The sequence below is a fragment of the Syngnathus floridae genome, chromosome 12 (genome assembly GCF_059516105.1).
Source record: "Syngnathus floridae isolate MCC-2025c chromosome 12, RoL_Sflo_1.0, whole genome shotgun sequence".
NCBI lineage: Eukaryota > Metazoa > Chordata > Actinopteri > Syngnathiformes > Syngnathidae > Syngnathus > Syngnathus floridae.
Window position 1 is genome coordinate 1,191,741 of NC_142424.1, and position 24,635 is coordinate 1,216,375.

General features: G+C 50.4%; 2 protein-coding genes and 1 long non-coding RNA gene across 10 annotated transcripts in view; 2 read left to right on the forward strand and 1 right to left on the reverse strand.

Moving 5' to 3' along the window:
• LOC148389354 (uncharacterized) overlaps window positions 1-2,376 on the forward strand; it is a 30,703-nt gene extending 28,327 nt beyond the window's left edge. Inside the window, exons 59-61 of the mRNA XM_088391701.1 lie at window positions 42-151; window positions 218-439; window positions 550-2,376. Of these exons, the coding sequence (XP_088247827.1) occupies window positions 42-151; window positions 218-439; window positions 550-696 (479 nt within the window). The 3' untranslated portion in view covers window positions 697-2,376. The remainder of the gene's footprint in view (window positions 1-41; window positions 152-217; window positions 440-549) is intronic.
• A 2,580-nt stretch (window positions 2,377-4,956) lies between these two features.
• On the reverse strand, window positions 4,957-7,780 carry LOC148389355 (uncharacterized). Of its 4 annotated transcripts, none has more exons than XR_015861698.1 (3): window positions 7,205-7,780; window positions 6,517-7,088; window positions 4,957-6,245 (listed from the first exon to the last, which is right to left on the reverse strand). It is a non-coding gene; the product is annotated as an uncharacterized LOC148389355 (long non-coding RNA). The 4 variants fall into 4 exon arrangements; XR_015861697.1 differs by having other exon boundaries at window positions 4,957-5,715; window positions 5,792-7,088; window positions 7,205-7,778; XR_015861695.1 differs by having other exon boundaries at window positions 4,957-5,663; window positions 5,792-7,088; window positions 7,205-7,776.
• cdk5rap2 (CDK5 regulatory subunit associated protein 2) lies at window positions 7,587-23,686 on the forward strand. Of its 5 annotated transcripts, XM_088392013.1 has the most exons (42): window positions 7,587-9,235; window positions 9,350-9,466; window positions 9,547-9,666; window positions 9,736-9,828; window positions 9,921-10,139; window positions 10,198-10,368; window positions 10,459-10,569; window positions 10,640-10,777; window positions 10,857-11,036; window positions 11,105-11,299; window positions 11,365-11,556; window positions 11,709-11,817; window positions 11,900-12,039; window positions 12,116-12,232; window positions 12,315-12,422; window positions 12,497-12,609; window positions 12,693-12,832; window positions 13,826-13,966; window positions 14,040-14,137; window positions 14,209-14,352; window positions 14,959-15,045; window positions 15,153-15,271; window positions 15,353-15,584; window positions 15,669-16,920; window positions 17,060-17,161; window positions 17,517-17,665; window positions 17,735-18,072; window positions 18,147-18,379; window positions 18,469-18,520; window positions 19,502-19,626; window positions 19,915-20,136; window positions 20,232-20,357; window positions 20,432-20,548; window positions 20,625-20,814; window positions 21,068-21,186; window positions 21,271-21,480; window positions 21,652-21,944; window positions 22,034-22,180; window positions 22,257-22,392; window positions 22,530-22,576; window positions 22,680-22,728; window positions 23,414-23,686. In XM_088392013.1, the coding sequence occupies exons 1-42, from the start codon at window positions 8,204-8,206 to the stop codon at window positions 23,470-23,472; spliced, it is 8,082 nt and encodes a 2,693-aa protein (XP_088248139.1). In that variant the 5' UTR covers window positions 7,587-8,203; the 3' UTR covers window positions 23,473-23,686. The 5 variants fall into 5 exon arrangements, with proteins under 5 accessions (XP_088248139.1, XP_088248135.1, XP_088248136.1 ...); XM_088392009.1 differs by lacking the exons at window positions 7,587-9,235; window positions 9,350-9,466; window positions 9,547-9,666; window positions 9,736-9,828 and adding an exon at window positions 19,053-19,214 and having other exon boundaries at window positions 9,855-10,139; XM_088392010.1 differs by lacking the exons at window positions 7,587-9,235; window positions 9,350-9,466; window positions 9,547-9,666; window positions 9,736-9,828 and adding an exon at window positions 19,053-19,214 and having other exon boundaries at window positions 9,855-10,139; window positions 14,962-15,045.
• Window positions 23,687-24,635: the final 949 nt, after the last annotated feature.

The window sequence follows — 24,635 nt, forward strand, 5'->3', positions numbered from 1 at the left end:
CCCTGTGCTACCGCTAACCCGACGCTGCGTCATGATTTCAGGCACTTATTGGATCGACCCTAACCTCGGCTGCACGTCCGACACAATCGAAGTTTCCTGCAACTTTACGGGCGGCGGACAGACCTGTCTGAAACCAATAACCGTGTCCAAGGTATCCAAAACAGAATAAGACAAGTGATTACGCGGAGCTATTGTAAACGTGTTTGTTTCTCTGCAGCCAGCGGTCAGCGTTGGCCGCGTCCAGATGAACTTCCTCCACCTGCTGAGCGCCGAGGCTGTCCAGCACGTCACCATCCACTGCCTGAACGTCTCCGTCTGGACCACCGGGCAGCATTCGCCGGCTTCCCGACACTCCTCGGTGCGCTTCAAGGCGTGGACCGGTGAGATCTTTGAAGCCGGAGGAGAGCTGGAACCTGATGTGGTGGAAGACTCTTGCTGGGTATGTCGAAATTAATACAACTGCTTTGAAAAAAATATGAGAATTTCCGCTTCGATTGGGTCAGTGCTAAACATGTTTTTTCTTAACAAAGCCAATGCGTGTGCTGACAGATGAAAGACGGGCGCTGGCACCAGGCCCATTTTGCGTTCCGCTCGCTGGACCCCTCCCTGCTGCCTGTGACCGACGTGATCCGTCTACCCGAGACCGGCCCAGGATCGCATTACCACCTGGAGATCGGACCCGTCTGCTTCACGTGAGCCGGGAAGCGTCGTTCGGCGCCGCCCAGTCCAGCCTCCCCCCGCCAACCTTTCATTGAAGGAGAGCAGGCGGGATGGAGTTCGGGGGAGTTCTTGCACTAATATCCTCTCAATAGCTTCTTCCAGCTCCTCCGTGAAACAAACAAAAACAAAAAAAAATAGGCCTGCGCCATCTCTCTGGAACATTTCCAAGTGGAGGACGCACGGAGGGCTAATTAAGCGGACCGGATTCGAATCATAACTTATTTTTGTATACATTGCGTATATTACTTGATTTGAGTTTGGGCAACAACAAGACGAATCCATTCCGATATCCTACAAGAGAGAGAGAAAAATATGATCAAATAATGTACATATATGTATTCTTATGGTTTTCTTTGATACATGTTTATCTCATTTTCAAGTGCAATAGAAAAGGAGAAGATAATGTTACAGGTTAAACTGAAATAAGGGGGCGGGCAGTGGGTTTCGTTATTTTATTTTGGTGCTCATCTCCTTACTTCCAATATTATTCATCTATTTTTTTTTTTTTTTTGGGCTGGGGGCAGTCACAGTTCACAATCCCATTTATATTTATTATTAGTGTGCACTCCAAAAAGGGAGATATTGTAAAAGTCAGTGGTGTGAGAAAAGACTTGTTATAGATGCCACTGATGTGAATATCTGCAGCTTTAGTCAGTGAGGGGAAACAATATGTATAAAATATGACAAAAAATATATGAAGGTTTAGTTCTCTTGTTTTATTTTTAGTCTTGCGGTCAGTTTGAGATCCTTGTGTCCACACTTTTTTTTCTTCTTCCATAGTAAATGAATGAAAGGTGCTAATAATTTTGCTGTAATTACACCACTCTGCTTGCATACTCTGTTCATAGTGCAGGCTCGCTTGGATTAATTTAAAACAAAATAAAAATCTATGTAGAGAGAGAGAGTGCATTGCCCTAGATTCCATAATTATAGTTTTCAAACGCTCTTAGCAATACAACTCTACGCAGTATTAAGCAAGTATTTTTTTAATTCCTTGTTTAAAAAAAAAAAAAAAACTCCCCATGCAGCAGCTGTGTATGTAATAGTCATTAAAAAAAAAAAAAGTAAAAAAAACATGTATATGTTTGTGTATCGTTGATCCCCGTCCTTGCTAATTTAATATTATTTAATTTGTGGAGCAGCGAATATCTCTTGTCCACTCTCCTCGCGGAATATCTTTCTATGATTTTATATATATATATATATATATATATATAAAAATATCAGTTGGCCCAACTGGTCTTGGAGTTATATATTTTTTTCTTATGTGTACATTTTGAGGCTCCAGCGAACAAATTTATTGCAGAATACATTTCTTTGTTTCTCTATGATAATCCATCATGTACTGTATCAGGTGCTATTCTATTACTTGTGTTTTGAAGGAAGGACAAAATGCCAAATATGTGAACTGGTTCCTTGTTACTTTGTTTTTTTAGTTGTGTTGTAGACATGAAAGCCTGACATTTTGCAGATGACAACCGGGCAAAAGGTGAAGAAGGTTTTCCGTTTTCCTGTGTGAATACAACCAGCTTGTTTGGGGAATACAATAGCCTATATATATTAATATTATGAAGTCAAAGTATCTCACGCTGCAAATGTTATTGGTCTCTGCTCTTTACTTGGCGTTCCGTTTGTTCAATAAAAACTTTCAATTTGGGTGTGACTATTTGAAGTTACTGCTCATATAAGAACACTGAAATCTCAGGAAATAGCAGTCAGTGTTTAGTGTTAATTAGTTGATTAATTTAGTTTATCATCATTGTCGGGCAGAAACCTCACATACTCAAATATGGTCGAGTTCATATTTTTCACCAATCTTTTTGCCCTCCTGCAATACCCAATATGGACACTCGAGGGCGCTATTGTTCTTAGTACAGCCAGTTCCACTGTAACTTTGTCACCAGAAGATATAAAGGCCACGTGACTGGTGATGCAAAGAGGTCATTTTTTTTTTTTTTTTTTTTTGTTTTTAAAGCTGCCACAAACCACCCTGAAATGTTTGTTTTGGCCAGTAGCTCGTTGCCAGTATCCACCCAGTTACACGTCGCATTCAACAACGCTCACAAAGTAAGTTTTCCACAAATATATCTAATAACCATAAAATGAAGACAAATTGCACCAATATAAATTGCATGTTGTAGTTAAAAATACACAGTGCCATAGTAATTTTGCTGTATTAAATTTAAAATCTCTCTTGCTCTCGTGAATCTCGTCGTAGTAGTTCCACAATCTCCGAGGTTCCCTGAATGCATCGGCGGCCTCCAACGTACACCCTGGTGACGTCACGAATAGCATGATGGCGGCAGCTTGGACTATTTTGAATCCCGTCCCGCTTTTCCAGCGTTAAACGGACTTGTTTTGACACCAGAAATGCTACGCCACGACTCGGAAAGCACCAACTAAGCGACAAATACTATCATGGATTCGGTGATGGGCGACGACCAGACGCTCCCCGTTGACTTGAACGGAAGGTAAAAAAAAGAAGGGGGGGGAAAGTCTGGCTCTTAGCTGGCTAACAATTAGCATGTCTGCGCTCCTCCACTTGAGGGGTGAGTCCAGCTAAAGCTAACCCCGTTGCTAATGCTCCGTTTATCAACTGAATATATGTTTGACTTGATTGTGTATTTCACTGTATGCCATGTTTGGTGTGCCACGTACTGATAGCTACAGATAGCCTCTTGTGCTCTCATGACAGGACTTTTTCCTCTCGTAAACTTCCACGCAGCGCATTTTTGCCTTTTCATGACTATTGGGGCTACTTAGCATCCAGTGATATTGATAATATTTTGCAGCCGAGCCACAAACGTCAATCATGTATAGGGCCGGGTGTTGATTGGCTGGCACCCTTTGTTGACGATTGCGGAAATAATGGGAAGGCGGGGCGACGTCTGATACGTCTATCCGCCCTCCCATTGTACGTTGACGTCGCCGCCATATTGGATGTGCTAATGTATCTCTAGTAATTGTCATTATCTGTAGTTTAATTCCATTTTCATCAAAAATTTAAAACGATTAAAAAAATCTGCGAATTGCAAACTGTAGTGCTCTTTTTTCACAACAAACATGTCAAAGCTCTGGTTAGCATAAACACTGATTCAATATTTAGACTTAATATTTGAATATGTCATCACAACTGCACTTCCATTCATTCATTGGTACTAGCACACATTCATGAAAATTACATAAATGCATGTTGGTTTTGCTGCTTCGCTATATCATAAATATAACACTAATGTCTCATCATATTGGTCGGGGAACTGAAACCCCGAAGTCATGGTACTGCTGTACTTACAAATGATGGGTCACATCTGCCACATCCAATGTGGACGACACATTTCCGTTTTTGCAGCCAACCCACGTCCCCGCCTCCTCACACAGTAACAGCCACAGTGTTGCTTGTCGCTTTTGGGCTTATTTCGCAGTGACATTGGGGAGAGCAGAGCGCGCTGACCCGGTAGGTCAAACAGCCTCATTTGACGCTCTTGCTGCTGCTGCTGCTGCTGTAGTACTGGCTTCCTGTTGTGTTTGCAGCTTGATAGATCCTCCTGCCGCTGCGTGTATCTCACCCATGCATCCCTAACCTTGGGCTCAGGAGGGCATCCAGGTGGCAAGCGTGCCGCCGGAGTAATCCAAGATGTTAGCTGATATGCACGGTGTGAGTTACGACAAATTGGGCTGCCTTGTGAGAGACCGGCGGTGACTCGGACGTATCGGTCGAAAAGCGGACGAGCGCTTAGCGAAAAGGCGAAAAAGAGGAAGTTGTGTGTTGTTGTGCTGTTTCTCGTTTGGCTACTGGTTGACACGGATGCCTCTGCCAAACTGTCAAAGAGAGGGATTCTCTGCTGTCTACTTGATACTGCATGGTGCTCCTTAATGTGCCAGCACATTTAGTGATGAATGTTGTTTGACATCTTGGTTTTGTTGTTTGCTTAAATCTGTCACATGCGCGAGCATGCTTCCTCTTCATCTGCACAGGAAATGTGTGATGACTTCTTTCAAGTATTACTGTGTGTTTTTGTCGAGCTATTATTCGGCTTGCATAAGGGTGGAAAATTCTGGATAGTTTCCATCGGAAGGAAAGAAAAATTATCAAAATATTTTTTATGGGATGAAGTCATTATTATTATTATTTTTACATTATCATAACTTTGATTATTAGCTCACCAGGGGTCAAGGGTCAGGAGTGGGAAAGCAAACACTTGAGCCAAAGCCAGTCTAACCAGGAATGTAGTCAGTTTTATTTTATTTATTTATTTATTTTTTATTCTCAGCAGAGTACTGAAGCTCATTGTATTGTTGAGGTTGTGCAGATGTGTCTTGCCAGTGTTGTTTTTCTAGGGGGTGGGTGGGGGTTGAAGTGACACCATCACAGTGGTCTTCTTGTCCGAGCACCAAAGCAAAGCGTCTTGTGTCCTGCGTTTTGAATTTGAGAGCTCGGCTGTCACCAGCACATGCTGTGTCTTTCACACACACCGTGAGAGAGAGAGAGAAAGAGCGGGCGGGCGAGAGCGAGCGAGCATGTAAATGAGGCAAGAGTCATTCTTCAGCTATTTCTGGAGTGTGTCCGTAGGGTTGTGTGCGAGCGGCCAGCGTGAGTAACAAGTAAACATCGCTCTTGATTGTCTTTTAGATAGAAGTAGTGCTGCTCTTGAGCACGTACGCCGCTGTGATGTGATGCAACAACGCCGCCATTGGCCGCTCATTGATTCTGCTCACCAAATGTTTTTATCCGCAGCTGCGCCCTCCTGGACTCCATAAATGCTGGCGACCACTCCGCTGCGGGCGTCATGACAGGTACGGCAAAGCTCCTCTATTGTTTGTTGACGTTGCGTTCTCCCTTGTGTGTTCATTAACGCCGCCGCCGTTGTCATCCGTTTCCAAACATGAGCGAAGCGAACGGCCGCAAGAGTCTAATTAGACGAGCCCGCCGAGGATTCTCTCGTCTAGTTTCGAAATGTGCACATAGAGAACAGAGGCTGACTTGACAAAGGGATGCTGAGGAGAGAGAAAAATGGCGAACAAAAAAAATGCTACAAAAGTTTGGAAGTAACGAGAATAATAAAGTGCTTACCTTGTCGGGGGAAAAAAACTTTTCACAAGCCTCTGGTCATCTGACTAATCCTTTCTTGTTGTCCCAACAGCGGCGTCCTGTCCCAGCAAGATGGCCCCAATCAAAGCCCTCACCATGAAGGACTACGAAAATGTGAGTTCTTTGCATTGGCGGCAAGCTGGCAAGTTAGTCTCCATTGGCTTTTGCATCCATTGCATGTCGTCACATTGCGTTACACACCACCTGAACCACACAAAACCATTTATGGGGGAGGAGGAGGATGTCAGCGGCGTGCTGACCTTCAGACATGTCGGCGTGAGCTGCCTGGCTAGCGGCCGGTCGCATGATGAAATGTTTTACGGACTGGAAGAGAGCAGACTGCACCCCCACCACAAACCCCCCGTTTCCAGATGCATGCCCCGCGGCACAATGATGCACAGTTGGCCTGGCTCTCACATAAGTGCATGATGAAGACCTTCATTCATTCCAACAACACACACACATATAGTTGTTCTATGCACGTGATTCACTGCTTTGTCACATTTTGAAGTTTTCAAACTCAAGACTACCAGATCAGGAGAGTAATGGCGTGCTCATATGTTTGTTTGCTTTTTGTTGGCAGCAAATCACCGCGTTCAAGAAGGAGAACTTCAACCTGAAACTGCGCATTTACTTCCTGGAGGAGCGCATGCAGCAGAAATGCGACGGCTCCACAGAGGACATATTCAAAACGGTGGCGTACTTACTTTTTTAGTTGGAATTAAGTCGTTTGGGCTCGCCGCAATCAATTCAATAACGTCTCCGCAGAACATCGAGTTGAAAGTGGAGCTGGAGTCTATGAAGAGAGACTTGGCAGAGAAGCAGGAGCTGCTCGTGTCCGCGTCGTAAGAACCGCCCGGTTTTGTCCAATCTTATACGTTGCCATGAGCTCAGCCACGAATGCTTTGGCAGCAAAGCGTTGGAGAGTCTGGCCGGTCGAGAGACGGGAGAGCCGCAGCGCGTCAGAGAGCAAGCGCAGCGAGACATGGACGCGCTCCGAAACTCGCTCAACCAGAGGATCTCCGAACTGGAAGAAGTAAGTCCAAACTTTGCAAAGCTCATCACTGCCCCCTATAGGACAGTAAATGGGATATTACCCCATCTTCCACAAATGTTTATTATTCTCTTGCATCAGTGTCTGCGAACGGCCGAAGATGAGGTGGAGAAGATGGCGGCCATCGCTGAGCAAGAGAAGCTGAAGAACATCAACATGGAGAAGCAGCTCCAGTTCGCGGGACCGCCCGACCCCCCCTCGCCCGCGCAAGACCTGCAGCTGGCCCTGCAGGAGAAGGACGAGTAAGCATAAAGAGCAACCCGCCTATCACGTTGGAGAGGTTTTATTGTTGTTTTGCCCCCTCCAGCATCATCGAGCAGCTGAAGATGACATTGACCAACCAGGAAGCGGAGCTCCGTCAAAGCAACGACAGGCACAGAGCGATGGACACGCTTTCAAACGAGCGAGTCAAACAGCTGACGGACGAACTTGAGGTGTGGCTTCCTCGCGATGGCCCGAACTCACTCCTCTGACTCCATTTGTCCTCACGCCGCTTGTTTTTGTGTTGACCCCCAGGCCCTGAAGGAGCAACTCCTCAAAGAAAAGGACCAAATGAAACCTGACAACCAGGTCGGTGCTTTTGAAATGCACAGCGCATCCTTTTTTGTTTTGCTTTGACCCTTCAAGCCAGAGAAATGTCTTTGTTTCAGCCTGTTACACAATTTCCCCCCTCTTTGAATCAAAAGCGCAGCGTCGATCGGTTAAGTCATCCAAACAATGCAAAATGCCATCGATGGAACTCAGCTTTGATGTCATTGATCTATTAATTGTCAAGCTTGGAGCAGCATCTCATGACTTCCCATATAGTGAACTCGCTGTCCCTCGTCGGGTGCCCGGTCACAGAGTTAAAACCGGATTACCGGGCTGTCTGGAGTCAGTTATTTACGGCCGTCCGTATTTACTGAAAAGCAGCCTCGGCTCGCCACACGACAGAGAACCGGCTCGGCTGTAATGGGATATGTGACAACAGTGATTTCTGGACGACAAGTCGCTTAAGTGGATTCTTAAGAGCAAAGGCACTCCCAGGACGAGGAATCGGCAGGTCCCATCTCCGGCGCGTTCTTTAAAGTTGACGCCGTGCAAGGCAGGCATCGGCCAGAACAAAGATGACTCCGGTAGCGTCAGAGGATTTGATCTGATCACTTGTGTCGGATGCGAGCGGAACAGAGGCAGGAGCAGGGATTATGGAAGGATTACGGCTTACACTGCTCTGTAATCATTCATTCTCTCCCACGCGTCGCCCAGCGATGGCTCGCTCTTCTGCGGCCGGCCGGCTGGCAGAGGATCTTTAGGAACGGACGTTTTGGATCTCTCATGTGCGGACCAATGTGAACGGAGACATGAAGGACTCGTGTCGCATATGCAGCGGCCGTCTCGTCGGCAACCAGTGTCGCTGGATCTTCAGCTCGGCGGCAAAAAGGAAGCTGCAGGTGGTTCTGTCGCACGTGCTGGGCCGGGAGGTGACCCGCGACGGCCGCGGCGAGTTCCTCTGCGGCAAGTGCGTATTCCAGCTGGACAAGGTGATCCAGTGCGACGTGAACCTCAGCCAGCTGCAGGAACAGCACAACGGCCGCGTGCAGAAGATCCAAGCGGAGAAGGCGCACCTGATCCAGTGCATCATCCACGTCTACAACAAACACAACGTGGATCAGGAAAAGAGCGACGAGGAGAGCGCAAAGACGTCCCTCAGGTCGTCCGGGGCAGCCAGTTTTGACGAGGAGGCCGTCACTCAGCCGCCAGATGACACAAAATCGCCGAGGGAACGCGCCAGTAGTCAGCGCATGAGGAGATGTGTGAGTCTGGATCGACTCGTGGGCAAAGGAGTGCTTCCGGGTCGTTCGGGTCTCAAGAAATGGAGGATGGGATCGACTTTGGGGCTGGACAGCCCAACGAAGACCTTTGGTTTGCGGGGCTCGCGGGCCAGCTCTCAGAGCATGTACCTGGACCTGGTCCACCATAAGGGCACCTTTCCTAGGCCCGGATTAAAAGCCCGTTCCGCGTCCCTGCAGTCCCTCAATCGAGACTTTGAAACTCCAGAAACCAAGCCGGGTAGGACCAAAGTCCGAGAAGCCAAGGCGGCTGTCTCCCGACACGCCGCCAACGTGGATCCGGTAGGAAAGGCTCAAGCTCAAATGCTCCTCCGCAGAACCTCACGGCAGCCCTCGGTGATCTCCGACTTGATCCAGCTCCTGCGCTGCCTCGGCAAGCAAGAAGTTTCAGTCCCTTGCGGGAGCCGCATCCCCGTCCTGAAGAGGTTCACCGCCGGCCAGCTCCCCGCCCCGAACAAGCGAGTGCGCAAAGAGGCTCAGTGGAAGTCTCTGCACGACCTCACGGAAGAATTTGATGATCAGTACCTGCCTGCCGCGGTGGAGGTAGTTCTGTGCTGCCGTCCAACCGGGCAGACTGGCGCTGTTGGGAAATGTCACTCAAAGTTAAGATGCGTATTTATCTTCCCTCTTCTTCTGTGTCCCAAATTCGCTGAGCAGAGCGAGCTTCATCGACTGGAGTCCGTCAACAAGCGGCTGACCGAAGAGCTCACCCAGGCAAGAAGCGCCCATGAAAACCTGACAAAGACACTGGAAGAAAGTCAGAGCCAAGCCAAGGTAGCGTGAAAAGCCGCAATGCAACTTGTCGTCTTGTGTTTGTCCGTAAAAAGGTCCAATGAAACCACATTTGTGCACAGGCGCTGTCGGGAAGGCTGGACGAGAGCGAGAATGAACTCCAAGCGGAGAAGAAAAACGGGCTCAAGCGAGACAAAACCATCCAAGGGCTCACGCAGGTCCTCCGAGAAAAAGACAAAGAGGTGCGAGGCCTTTTTTTGATGCTCCTTTGGAAGCCCAACTTTTATTTTTGCTAACTTCCATCCCCGCAGATTGCAGAGTTGTGCCATGAGATTGAGGACCGGGACGATGCCCTCGCCAAAGCCAGGGAAACGGCGCACAAGGCCCAGATGCAAAAATATCAGGCAAGTTGCCTCTCTTAATCCGGGTGGGTCTGCGTGCGACCATGGAAACCTTTCAGTTCAAGACCAGCGTCTTGTGTCGACTTCTCCCACAGGGAGCGGAAGAGCACCAAAGTCTCTTGACGGCCAAGCAAACAGAGCTGATCCAACTCCAAGGCGAGCACCACGTCAAGGTGATGGAAGCCCAGAAGCTGCAGCGGGCCCTGGACAGGAGGGAGCAGGAGCTGGCTGACTTGCAGCAGGCCAAGGAGCAGCTGGAGGTGGAGCTGGAAGACCTGCAGCAGCAGAAGAAGAAGGGAGACAAAGCCTTGAATGTAAGATCTAATTCGACATTCAGAAGAGCTCCGTGTCAAATATTATCTGCCCTTCCAGGATCTCAACAACCAAGTGAAAAAGCTAAGCGGCGAGATTGAGGAGAAGGAACGTTCTCTGGAGCAGCAGTACCAGGAGCTGTTGGAGCAAACCAAAAGAAAAGTGCACGCCCACGAAGTCACCATCCATCGGCTAACGTCCACCTTGGCCGATAAAGAGCAGCAGTTACAGGTGACGCACGCCGCTGTGTTCCTTTGAATAAAGAATAAAAATAAAACTTTTTTTTCTTTTTTTTCTTTACTGATTGGTTTCTTATTTTAGGAGTACTTAAACACGGTCAAAGATTTTGAGCTAAACGAGAGTCCAGCGGGGAACGACGGCATGCTCGCCAAGCTGTGCCGAAGGCTGAAAGAAAAGGAAAAGGCGCTGGAGGTGAGCGTGCTTGCAAGATCTGGTGCCTTGAGATACGACTTTAACGGTTGTTGACGCTGCCGACTCGCAGCAAGCGCTGGATGAGAGGTTTGCAGCCATGGAAGAGAAAGACAACGAAATCCACCAGCTGCAGCTGTCGCTCAGGGAGAAGGATCGAGACCTGCAGAGGCTCAAGAACTCCCTGTCGCACAACGAAGAAACTATCAACGTGAGGAGATGAAAGCCAAAATGTTAATGACATTCCTTTCCTAATATCAATGAGCTTCGTGTATTTTTTCCACGCGCAGAATTTTGATAGCCTGATCAAGGAGAAGGACGTGGAACTGCAGCACCTCGCAAACACGCTAAAGAACCTACAGAGGGCCAAGCAAGACGTGGAGGACAACTTGAACAGGTCGCTGAGAGAGAAAGACTCCCTCATCAGCCAGCTGCAGCTCTCCCTCGACGGCAAAACCAAAGATTTGGAGGCAAGTCGGCACACGCTAACACGCTAAGGGCTGTCGCTCGAACTCGTCCGCCTCCCGTCTTCTCGCAGGAATTGTCCGAGTCGGTGCTGAGCCAGTCGCAAAGTCACGCCCGCGACTTGGCCGAGCAGCTGGGCCAGAGGTTAAAGGTGAACGAGGCCATGCTGGCCGAGGCGGTGAAAGCCAGGGAAAGGCTCGTGGCCGACAACGAGGGCGCCGTGCAAGGACTGCTGGCAACCGTTCGGAGCAAAGACCAACTCATCAAGGTTTGCCCAAAATACACGCTACTCGACGTGTACACGTTCTAACAATATCGTTTTCATCTCGTCAGGAGTCGGCCGAGCACTACAACCGCATGCTGTCCGAGCGTTCCCAGGAGATTCAGGAGCTGAGGAGGCAGCTGTCCGAGCGGCAGCATCAGCTGGCCGCCGCTGAGAGGCAAAACTCCACAGCGGCCCAGAAGGACTCTTTGGAAACCGCAGAGCTCCGATTCGTCCTCAGTGAAAAAGACGCCGTCATCGACGTAAGCCCCTCGCGGGATAAAATGGCCTCCGCTGTAAAACGTGCTTAAGTTAAAGGCCCAAGATGAGCTCATAATCCTCGGCTTCATTTTGACTCCTTTTAATTACTGGACAAGTTCAGAGGGACATCTTTTGTGCGTGCCGATTTTTGCAGAGGCTCCTCCACTCTGGTCGGGACACGGAGCACGGCGGGGAGCCAGATTACGTGCTGGAGCTCAGACAAACCATCCAAATCATGCAAGAGAAGTTGGACGAGCGTGAAGGTGAACCTAATTCAGCACGTGATTGTGCGAGTGGCAACAATGCTGATACGTTGCCGTTGTTGTTTTTTTCCCGGTGCCGTAGCTGAGCTCTCCAGGAGGAACAGCGACGACAGCACGGAAAACATTCCAGTCTCCAAGAAGACCGTTGTCGTTCTCAAAAAAGAGCTGGCGCAGAAAACGGAAGCTCTCAACAAAGCGCTGAAGAGAGAGAACGAATTGAAGGTCTCGTTTGCCTCCGTCGACGTGGACGCTCCTTTTCATTTTCCGTCGACTCACCGGTGCCCCGATGTCCGTCTAGATGTCTTTGGCCGAGCTCCGAGCGTCGCTGTCCGAGCTGGAGGGCCGCGGCGAAGGCCAGGTTGCCAATATCGAGTCTCTGACCGCCACCCTCGAGACCAAAGATGAAATCATCCAAGTAAGGAGGCTCTCGTTACACACACATTGGAAAGTTGGACCAACCGTCTCGGCACTAGCGTTTACTTCCTGATCCTGAGCAGGTTCTTCAGCAGCGCCTCGGCCAGCAAGGCGATCGGGTCATGGATCGATCACCATCGGGGCTCCCGCAAAGAGAGAGCACCATGATTGGCGGAGACAGCCAGCAAGAAGTACAATTTAAAAAATCCCAAAAGCGCTTGAAGGACGTAGAAAAGAGCTAAAGGTTTGTTTGTTTTCTTTTCAGGTCCTTCCCACCCTGGTAGCTTTGCAGCAGGAACACGAAGCGCTCAACAAAGCTCTGAGGGCCGAGCAGCAGCTCTACTCCAGCCTGGTCAGGACTGTGAAGGAGCAGGACAGGTGGGAAAAGAACATTTGCAACTCACTCCCCACTATGTGGTGCATTGGATATTTGGAAGAAATAATCCTGATTCGCTTTACAGTGCCCAACGTCTTCACGCTCTCCAGCTGGAGCTGACCGCGGTGCAGCTCCTCAGGCAGCAGCTGGAGGACGGCGTCAAAGCCAACGAGGAGCTCAGGGACGACTTGGAGAGAGAGCTCGACAGAGCCAAAATAAGAGAAGGTGCGCCGCAAACACTTGAGAGTCCTACTTGAGCCCCCAGTGGGGGGGGGGGGGGGGGGGGGATTGTAGCAATTTGGTTGCTAGGAAACCAACACATCTCAAGTGCTGCTAGGAAATGAGTTTGGTGACCCTGTGGGAAACGCACACACTTCTTTGTCCTCTGTCATTCCGACCTGTGTTTGCTCTGGCTAACAAGATCCCAAGCCCGCTAATTCAGCATCTGTTTGTCTTCAACATCATCACCTGCTTATTTTCATGCTGACATGCTATTTGTTTTCTCTTTCTCGCTCGCTCTGTCATTCTCTCTCTCTGTCACCCCTGACTTGTCTCCTTGTTAAAAAAATGTGAATAAAGTCTTCAGTTTGTCCCTCTTTGTTTTTCTTGCATGCCTGTGTGCTTGTCCAGCCTCCCCACAAAACTGTTTGTCTGTCCGCCGATGACGTCACAACTCCGCGGGTATTAATCGGGGGCCGACTCGCGAAATTAGCCCAATCTCAAATCGGATGAACGCCTCGTTATATAACAAAGCAAATCGGTTTGTTTAAAATACAGCAACTCTCGACTCGCCTAATCTCAAAGTCAAGTCGGGTCACGACTTTGAGACTGATTCAAAGTGGCTCTTGTGCGCTCAGGTAGTATTCTAAGCCGTCATTAACGCGGGCGCGTGTGTGCGCATGTCAGTGCGTCAATCTTCATTGAGCCGAGTGGAAGGTGTAGAAATAGGTCAGCTGGACGTAACAAGCAGCTCTCTAAGCAATGATGGTCTTGACAAGTCATTTCAGCATTTGCCCATGATGATGATGATGCTCCTTCGTCTCCTACTGGAGTCCCTTGTACTTTGGTTTGCATCACGTTAAGCGTCACCATCATCCATAAAAACCACAGTGGGCTCAGACCGGATCCCTGATGGATTCAGACGTGATTGAAAGTGTTATGAACACGCACGGAATGTCAATACATCCAAAATTCAACACTTTAAATGTTTGTGCTCAGGCGTGAACGTAGTCGACCCCAAAGAACTGGAGAGCGTGCGGCACCAGCTGGAAGATGCCCAGCGCTGGAATGCCTCTCTTCAGGCCCGTTTGGGGGCCATCCAGAACCGCGGCGGTGGAGTGGGTGGCGCCATCGACAGCCGTACGACCTGGAAATGACATTTTTGCCGTGGGTTTGTTTTGGGGGAGGCATATTGACGCTGTTTTTGCTCCAGGGGACTCGCTGAGTTTCGTCGGGGACCAAACGTCTTACATGAGCATCTGCGTGGGTGAGGCCCATGACGACAGTTCGCCGCAGGAGCTCAAGCAGAAGGTGGATTCATTTTACGCGAGGCTAACGGAAATGAGCAATGATGTCACCTGAGTTTGCGGCGTGTCCGTCAGGTGCTGGAGCTGCAGGAGCGTGTCGGTAGGCTTCAGGCTCTAAACGTGGAGCTCCAGAATAGATTGGCAGCACAGGAGAAGGCCGGCCAAGATGCTTTCAACAAGGAGGAACAAAACCTGGCCAGCAGTCGTCCATGGAAACAGGTTGGCCGTTGCAAAAGCAAAACGCTCTCAACTGCGCACACTTTTTTTTTTTTTTTAAATAATAATAATTACCAGCATACCGCTTTCCACGTTAAGCGAAACGAACATCTTTGTGTAGCTCCCGTCTAACCTTTGAACCTGACTTAACCTCTGCTGTGTCTGGCTGCATTTGAGACAAAACCAGTGCTGTGGTACCTTGACTGAAGCAACTTACGTGTCTTTTGAGTTACAAGCTGTCACTTACAGATTTTTTTTTCTCCAAGCTGTCGTAGTCACAAATACAAAATGAAAACATTCCAGGTTGACTATATCTTGATTTGTCAGTCGTCTCAAATGCAGTTTTCCAAGTGTTTGTCTTTTTCCTTGTTGTAGCTAATCTCCTGACTCTTTCCTCCATTGTTCCTAACCAAGCCTGTCTCTCTATCTTTATCATTTCCCCATGAATCGACGTCCCTTGGTCATATCACATTAGACACGTCATGCCATCCCGCTGTCGCTTTGCACACTTTTGGGCATTCTGTTGCCTCATTGAGTATTATTTTCCTTTTTTTTTATTTTTAAATGGAGCCACATATGTCATACTCGCCTCACATCCCATTACTCTAGCAGCCAGACAGCGCAAGCGTTACGGAGGCGTTACGGACGTGCTGCTATCAAGACCAAGCGAGTCAGACAGACTTCCCACTCGTGCAGGTATTTCACGAATCACAAAGTTCCGTTCAAATTTCTTGCCGCATACAAACAGATGTGGAACCTGAGAGGAATTGCGCTGGCTGATTTTGCCTCGTCTCGCCTTTTAGCTGCTTGGGAATGAGAGTGTGGACAGCGGCTTGGGCCAGAGCAGAGAGAATGCTCAGTGTGCCTCCACCGCAGAGAGCCATTCTGAAAAAAGTCTCGCTTCACCACTCCTGCACCTAAGGTCGGACTTTTTATTTGTTTTCTCCGCATCCGCCACAAAGTACAGTACAGCTTGAAATTGTAATCAATCCCCTCTCTGCAGAGAGGAAGTCGTCAGGCTCACGGCTGAAAACGTTCATCTGCGAGGTCTGCTGAAGGAACAAAAGTCCAGCGAGCACAAGGAGAAGGAGAGCACAGACGCGTCGGGCGACAGCAGCGACGGGCAGGCTGAATTACGACGCGGTCGGGAAACTTTGCAGGGCAAAGATGAGGAGGGCGCACCCGCCACGGAGGAAGTGGCAACTCTGCAAGATGGCAAGATTTCAAAACACAAGGTGTGTTTTAAAGAACAGGAAAAAAAAAAAAAAAAAGTCTTCAATGTTTAGACAATAATTTACAAGAACAAAAATATTTCGTAGGCCTGTCTCAAATCTCGCCTGCCCGTTCCGGTGAGGCCGAGACCGGAAGCTTGCAGCGAAGCGGACGCAGCGCGGCGGCGACCCGACGCTGAGCAGCAATCCGCTACCAACTCCCCGGCATCGTCGCAACCGAGCGCCGGCCCTTCTTCTTCCTTCGAACGTGCTTCAGACAGCGGCTATCCGTCCACGTACACGCCGGATGACACTCAGGGCCACGCTGGTCTCTTTAACCAGCTGGAGCTCCTCCACCAGGAGTGCCAGGAGAAGGAGGCTTTGATCAACAAGCTGGGCGAGCAGCTGGCCGATTGGGAGGAGCTCCACGCGCAGCTCCAGGACAAGGAGCGTCTCAATAGCCAGTACGCCGAGGCCCTGCGAGCCGCCGAGTCCACCATTGCCTACCTGACCGCCTGCAGTCTGGGCGGCCAGGGTGGGTCGGGACAGGGAGCGGGCTCCGCTTGTATGGGCTGCGACAGCACCAGCCTGGATTCACAGAGAGCGCTTCAGGAAAAGGAGGAGCTCAACAAGCATCTTGCACAACTTTTGAACTTGGCAAAGAAGCACCTTTTGTTGGCAGACAGCCAGGGAAAGCAGGTGGAAATCAAAGATCTCTGTTTAAAGATAGAGGCAGCCAACGCCTCCTCAGATGAGCCCAACCCAAGAGGGGTCTTTGGAGGACCCGAGGGTTCGGCGCACGACGACTCGTCTTCCACAGAGACGGAACCTTTCCGAGAAAATGAGCAGCGGGATCAAGACGGGAAAAGCGGAAGTTCTGATCCAACTTCAAGTCAGAAGGTGACCAAAGTTCTTCTGAAATGCCTTAGTTCAGCGGAATCCGCGATTGCTTCTCTGGCTGCCGGCTGTACGAGTAGCGGCTCGTTCAGCAAGCCCGACCTGCAGCGGCACTTGGACAACCTTCAGCGAGCTCTACAAAACAGACAACGACTGCGGCGCCTGACTCGGCCAAACGAGGAACTCCTCAAGTCGGACCTCCTTGGCAACCTGAAAATTCTCTCCCGGGCCCTCGCTGATCACTCGCAGAGGATTTGCGAGCTGGAGGCCTCCCTGCAGGAGGAGCGCGCCCGTAGGGAAGAGAGCGAAGCCCACGCCGTGCCGCCGGACACCAAGGGCTTAGCGCCCGACGTTCAAGCTCAGCTAGAGACTCTCCACAAGGCGCTGAGGGAGAAGAAAAAAGCCTGCAAAAACTTGGAGGAGAAATTGGCTCAGTCCACACCGAATAACACGGCGCCAAAAGGTGAGCACGTCTTTTTTGTTGCAAGGAACGACTCCATCTTTGCTTCCGTTCCATGTGCACGTTTGACACGATGGAAAGCTACCTCCACTTACAAGTGACAAACGCACTTAACGTGACTTAACGTTGCCTCCAATGCCAGCTGTGGAGCAGGATGACAAAGGTGTGCAGGTGGATTTGCAGGACCTGGGTTACGAAACCACGGCCAAGAGCGCCAACGATAGGGAAGAGAGCAGTAGCTCAGGTCAGACGCCGTCGAGACGGACGCTGCATGTCTGTCTTCTGAGTGGACACTAATCTGGCTGCAGGAGGCCGTAACACACTCCAGCTGTCTCCTAAACTCACTTTTCTTCTGGTTCTCACTTTGGTGGTATCGCCATGCAATGTTTTGCATGGATGCATGTCCTGTCATCATTTCCACTCTTCCTTCTTAATCTTTTTTTTTTTCTCCGGCCTTGTTTCCACCAAGCGAGTGCTGCAGTTTAGAGCGCATTTTGACGGGCCTTTCCATCGGAAACAAAACAAATGATTCTGAATCGGGACAATTGGTTCTTGGCACCTTCGACACAGTTTAAAGCTTTCGTTTGTTTGTTTTCCAGACCTCGAGGTGGGCGTCAAAGCGAGCGGAAGCGCCGCTAGTCTCCCTTCGCTGCTGACTCGTGAGCAGGCGCACTTTTCCTCCACTGAAAATCTGGACTCGGCCTCCAGCACACCGTACCCGAGTTCCCCCTCCTTGAGCTCGGCCAAGGTATTTCGTCACGACCGCTGCCCGCTTTCTGTCTTGACACAGGAAAACAGGCTAACTCTGTGTTTGCAGGTCAGCCTGAAAAGCCTTCAGGCCTACGAAGACTACGGCCTCTCCGAGGACCCGCTACTGCTCCAGGCGCAGGTGCGAGAGTTGAAGGTCCAGTTGGAAAGACAAGCCAAACTCGCCCGCCAGATGCAAAGGAACGCCGTTGACCCGATGGGCGGCCACCGCTCCGACCAGCTGACCGATGGGGACGGAACGCAGAGCCGTCCCGCCAGGCCCAGTAGGGAGCAGACGCGTGACGGAGAGCCCCGGGCCACGAGCGGGGAAACCAATGAGGCGGAAAGAAAGACAAGCGCCAAGGGGCAGCTACAGCAAGCGCGTAGCCGCTCCACATCGCCTGCCAGGTTGGAATTGTCAGAAATGCTGAATTCTTTTCTGTCAATCACGTCTGATATGGGTGTGCGCCTTCCTCCCACACCCTGGACTCCCTGGTGCAGTCGCAAGCCAGGGAGCTGTCGCAGCTCAGGCAGCAGCTCAAGGAAAGCCGGCGACTGGCGGGCCTTCAGCGCCGACAGACGGCCGAGCTGCGGAGGGCCTTCCAGGAGATGCTCCACGCCAGCCCGGCCGAAGGCTACATGAACGAGGTGCTCAAGGAGCAGCTGGATAAGAGCCTGAGGATTCTGGATCGGCTGGAGGGACGCCTGGACAAAGGTAGCGAGGCGAGCGGTGAGGCTCGTTGACCGAAACCTAAGAGTCCTCAAGCATTGCTGATTTTTACTGACAACTATTGTGTCTATTAGGAGAGACGCATCGTGAGAATGAAGATGTGGCAGCTCTGGAGCTTTCTCGCAGGTACGTCTCATTCCATATTTAGTACCTCCCTCAGCGCATTTGAAAACTGACAACGGCTCAGCGCATTGTTTTTTTGGGGTTTTTTTTTGGGGGGGGGGGTTTGCCGTGTTTGTAGACCATTTTACAAGTCCATGGTGGGGCTGCTATTTTTTTATAGGTCAGCCCACCCCCTCATGGCACTGATGGAAGATTTTTGGGGGGGTTGCGCTGTTTCTAAGATTTGGTTTGCCTCATGACCTCTTTAAAAGCAAAGCTCCCCTCTAGCCTTTCCCCTAATTGCCTCGTGACCCCGTCTGGCATGCTGGGCTGGGCTGGACTTGAATGGCGTCTGCCTGGCCACTGACCTATTTTCATGTGTGTGTCAACAAAATAATTGATGATACAATTGGGTCAGCGGCGGCGTACGAATCAGAACATTAGAGGACAAACAGTGAGGAGACATTGTACCTTTTGAACAGACTTTCTCTACCCTTTGTGTAATTTCACAGCAGAACTTGTGACGCCTTCGCTAAAGGCTGGCATTTATTTGTAGTGAACAGGGGCTGGCGGACAGCCCCGCCGGCCCGGTCCAGCAGGAGCTGGAAAAGCTGCGTGCGGAGCTGGAGGCCGAGAGACATTGGCTGCGGAAACATGTCGGTTGCCTGCTTCGGCAAAATATCGCCGTGACCGAGCGCGCCGGCGAGCGCTTAGACGCGTGAGTGGCGTAGAGAGGCTTGACGTTTGCTGTGGACTTTTTTTTTTTTTTTATTGTGTGCCTGTCTAAAACGGTGTGGTTAGAAATGTTTGTGGTTTTGTTGGCCACCCGGCTGAGCATGGTACAGAATTCCGGGCCATTTTCTATGTTGTACGCTTTGGTTGGAAAAAGTCCAGTATTCTCCATCTTAACCTCCCAGCAGAAACTTAACCAGGAATTTTCTAGCCCCTCAGAATTTTCTTGAAGAGAGTGATGGACCCTTGTCATCTTTCTCCTCCTCCTCTCAGGTTGGCCAAAGAACTGCAGGAGAAGAATTGCCTCATCCAGAGCCTGCAGAGTCAGCTCCGAGTCCAGAGTCCCAACAGCCCCCACAGCGAAAGGTCCTCCATTCACGGCAGGCCGCCCACGCAAGGTGCGATTTGCAGTTTTGCACCACTCTCCGCGTCGTTCCTCATCGTAAATTCCATCACGTGCTCTCTTGGTCTCACGTGGTATCATATGGCACGCTCGCCCCAGCACTTCTTTTCCACTCACGGCCATTGTGGCGCACTGAGGCGTCCCACGCAGGCCGAGGACGCCGCAGGTGTCCCCTTTCCCTCCCCTGCCCTCCCTCGCCCTTCCACTTTCAAATTGCATTATTAAGTAGCACCTATCCATTTCTGCTGGAAAGAAAAGAAACAGTAATGGCGTTCACATACAGGAGAAGGAGCCGAGGTGGCGGACGCGACCGGCGATCGACTTTTGCTCCTGCAGAGGGAGAACCAAGTGCTTCACCAGCGTCTGAGAGGCAGCGAGCAGCTCAACGTCAGCCTGCGCGGCGAGCTGGACCTGCATCGGTCCGTCATGGCCCATCATCAGGAACGCCACGAGGCGGTCGACTCGGCGGCAAACACCTCCACGGACGCGCCGGCCGTCAATTCAGGTAGTCGAGCGTCGACGACTCGCCTCGATGCCATTGCTGTATGTTTTTTTACATCATCTCGTCTCGGCGTGGGTCTCGTTCTGTCGTTTGCGCAGACCTCCTGGCCGAGCACCTCGAGGAGATCCGAGCTTTGAGGCGGCGCCTGGAGGAAAGTATCTCCACCAACGACCGCCTGAGGGAGCAGCTCGAGAGGAGGCTCGCCGAGGTGGAGCAAGACCCAGGTGAGCGCTCGCCGGGCATGTTAGCGGGCGATTTACAAAGCCGGCACGCTTACTCGGGTCTGCTTTTGCATTAGCGGCCACCAACATCTTCATCCACGGCGGCGAGGATCAAGCTCAGCTGGTCAACGAGCTTCGCTTCTTGCGGGGTCAGAACCAAGCGCTGAAGGAGCAGGTCAACCTGGAGTCCAAAGGTACACTCGAGGCGCATTCTTTTGTGACCCCGAGGTGCGGTGCAGCGCATCACGCCACGTCCTCGCCCTCTTCCAGACAAACAGCGGGAGGGCGAGCGGCTGCGGGAGAGCCTGGCGAGACGCACGGCCAAGCTGGAGCAGAACAGGAAGGAGAGCGACCTCCTGAGGCAGGAGAACGTCAGGCTGCGGGAAAAGCTGGAGCTCGGCGCTCGAGAGAACGCCAGGCTGCAGGAATCGCTGCACGCCGGCGAGGACCAGCTGCGCAGGTGGGGGTGGGGGGGGGTCATAGTTGTCTGTCAACTCATCAAACACGTTGCAATGTGAAGCCACTCAGTGTTGCAGCATCACCATGACGACGCGCTATTAGTACAATTTGCTTAAGCGCTCGCCCGTCCGCTTTGCTGGCTGACGCTGAAATCCGAAACCCGTTTGGCTCCTCTGGCTTTCCCTTGCTCTTTGTTCAAAATGCAACACGTGAGCATCACAGCTGACATTTTCCTCCTTGTCTTTTGCGTTCAGTCTGCAGTGCGAGGTGAAGCTCCAGCGACAGCACGTGACCGACTCGCAGCGCCTCTTGCAGTCGCTGCGTGTCGAGCTGCAAGTTCGCGAGAAGATGGAGACGGCCGAGCAGAGTCCAAGTTGGTTTGATATGTTTAAAGTCACAATGTCATTTCGTTTGTGTGTTGTCTTCAAATGTAAGCCCGCCGCTGTCTTTCACGCAGGCGCCGGCACGACGGAGGATCCCGGCGGCGCGGCCGACCTGTCCGAGCTGCTGTCGGAGATCCGCCACCTGCGAGTGCAGCTGGAGAGGAGCATCCACACCAACGGCACCCTGCGACAGAGGCTGGAGGAGCAGCTGTGGCGAGGGCCCGGCCGCTCCGAAACCATCAACATCAACTACCTACTCTCCTCCACTGGTCATCTGAGCCCAGGTCACGTGAGACCGCCAGAGGGCAGGCATTCATCATCAAACACTGACGGCTTGTTTCACGTTTGGCAACATTTGACAGATAATGCTAAACTCCAAAAACACCTGTCAACAATGAACTAACTGTGCTTTAAAAAAATGGAATGTGACTGATGGTCTCGCCTCCCGCTTGTAGATGAAGGGAGCGCGTCGCCCGGTCGCCAAGGCGCCGACGCTCCAATGCGCTGCGAGGTGGACGGCGATGGCAGCACGGGGGGCAGCACGGGGGGCGGCGGCAGCAGCAGCTCCGGCGAAAGCGTGACGGGCGCTCCCTCCCGCCTGGTGCCAGGGGACCGCCTGTGGGCCAACCGCAATGGGCGCCACATTTTGGCGCTGGTGGAGGACTACAGCGCCCTCCGCAGGCTCATCTCGGAAGGACGCAAGCTGGCACGCGGCATGGACGTACAGCTGCGTCGCTGTCTCAACAAGGTAGGGTCAAGCTTTCAAACACTGACATCACTGAAAATCAATGCAAAAAAAAAAAACAGGAAGGTTTGATCACATTTGCCCATGTGGAGATGCCGGACGAGGAGAGCGTGAAGCAGCTGTCGGGCGACGTGAGCACGACGCAGCAGGTTCTGGACGAGGCCGCCCGCCTGCTCAAGTTGGTGTGGAGAGTCTCTCTGCCGCTCGGGGGCGCCATGACGGCGACTCACAACCAACAGGTACGCTGCAGCGCACTCGGGCCACACCATTGGACTTCAACCTTACTCAAGTGTGTGATTCCGCTCCCGCCCGCAGGACGATCTGAAGAGGGAGATCTCGCGCCTGAAGAGTCGATTGTCCCAACAGGACAGAATGCTGAGCGGAGCTGTCAAACGCCTGCGCACCACCAACCAGCTCAAGGAGGGCATGGAGAGGGTCATCATCGACCAGCGTAAGTCGTCGTCTGAGGGCTATGACCTAAGCTTAGAAGAACAAATTCAAGTGGCTATGTTATGAGAAGTAGACAGCGTGCAAGCGTGTGTGTTTGGAGCGTGACGCTGATGTCTTTTCGTCTGTCCCCGCCCGCAGTGTCGCTCACCCACGGCGTGTTAAAGAAAGCCCGTGGAAATTTGGAGGTGAGGGTCCACAGCAGCGCACCAACGTGGCCACTTGCTTCTGTCAATCACCGCTGTTTTGTTGTCTTTGTATGTTTTTGATCCCGCCCTCCCCTAACGTTAGAGAACTCACTCTTACCTCCTTGGCCCACAAGGCCCGACTGGAGCGCAAGGTAAAACGTGCGTGGCATGCACGCATGAAGTTGTTTTTTGCATGAGTCCACATCAAGCATTGGCATGGAAACAGGCGGACGGACAGATGGACGGATGGATAGATAGATAACATACTACATACTTAATCCATACATACAGACTTAATCCATACATCCTATTCCACCAGCCACGGTGTAGAAGGCGAAATTCGGCAGGTCCTTCATTCTTACTGCTGTCAGAGTGTCCAACATGCGTGGCACCTGATCATGTGTTTTGTCTCTACCGCTACGAGTGGCACTTGTCTTTGTCCTTGTCTGTTATTGATTCATTTTTACATTTAGCACTTGTCGCTTGTATTCTTGCACTCTTGTATGCTGCTGTGACAATTTCCCCGCTGTGGGATAAATAGTTCTATCATCATCATCATACAGACATACATATGAATGTATGAATGTATGTATCTAACGACATACACACACACACACATACATACATACATACATTCATACACATACATAAATACATACATACATACATACATAGTACATACATACAGACATACATACATGATAGATAGATAGATATGTTGGATAACATGTATATGCTGGATAAGATGGATAGAAAGAGGATGGAGTTTTGCTGCATGTGTTTCTGTTTTGTTTTTTACCCTTGGTAGTGACCACACCTATTTTCCTCATCTTCCAGGAGGTACCTGTAAATGGCCAATAGCAGGAGTCGAAGTCTACTCCTCGGACGAGCTGTGATCACGCTTCCTGGTCCTGTCCGGTTGTCACCTTAACCCAGTGTTTCCCAACCTTTTTTCATTCACGGCACACCTTTTCATTGGAAAAAATCTCGAGGCACACCACCAACAAAAATCTGTTGTTACACCAGCTTCTATATTAAAATCAGTTATATTACAACAAAAGATGTAAAGTTCTATTCCCATATAAGTGAATAAAAATAAATACCAAATATGCTTAAAATTGTATTTCTTTTGCAAATGAAAGTGAAAAAAGGTCTTAGACTAAGGAATAAAATATCGAACACCAACTCATATAACAATGTAAATCACATATATATATATATATATATATATATTGTCATATAAAGTGGTTAACCAAATGTCTGATTTTTATGTTTTGATTGGCGAATATAAATACAAGGGTTAGGGTTAGTGAACGAATCACTTCCGACAGTGATTCGTTCTTTTTTCAGTTCATATGACTTCAACCAGTAGGTGCCGGTAATGCGCATTGAAGCTGTTGCCACCTCGCCGTAAACGAATCACACGGACACTCCATTAGGTACACCGCCCTTTTCAAGTGTATCTAATAACAGGCCACTTTATTAGGGAAATATCATGGTCAAAGGTCACAGGTGTCAAGCTCTAGTCCTCGGGGCCGCGTTCCAACATGTTTTCCAAGATTCCCTCGTTAATTGCTGGTGCGTGAAAAGTCGTATCATCGTGTTTGTCGTATCATTGTGTGTGTGTTGTGTGTGACGTGTGTGTGTGTGTGTGTGTGTGTGTGTGTGTGTGTGTGTGTCACTACTGTGTTGGCTCGTGAGTGAACGATGGGTTCAAAAGAGCGAATGTTTTCAGTGAACGAGAGTGAACGAAAAGATCTTTGTAGCCATGACGGAAAAACTTGTTTGGACCCGTTTGAAAATCATTGATTTGATATGACTCAAGAATTGCATCGGCTGCAAAAAAGTCACTTAGGTTTCAACGTTAGACAAAGAAAAGCAAACATATGGGACAACAGTGACACCCAGTGGGCAATGTGATTCACTTCATAGCGTCAAATATAAAACGTCAGAAAAATCAATATGCACCGAGAAAACATTTATGTTTCTCTACATGTACTTGTCGGAAATGACGTGAGAACGACAAAATATCAGTTAAGACGGGGGGGGGGGGGGGGGG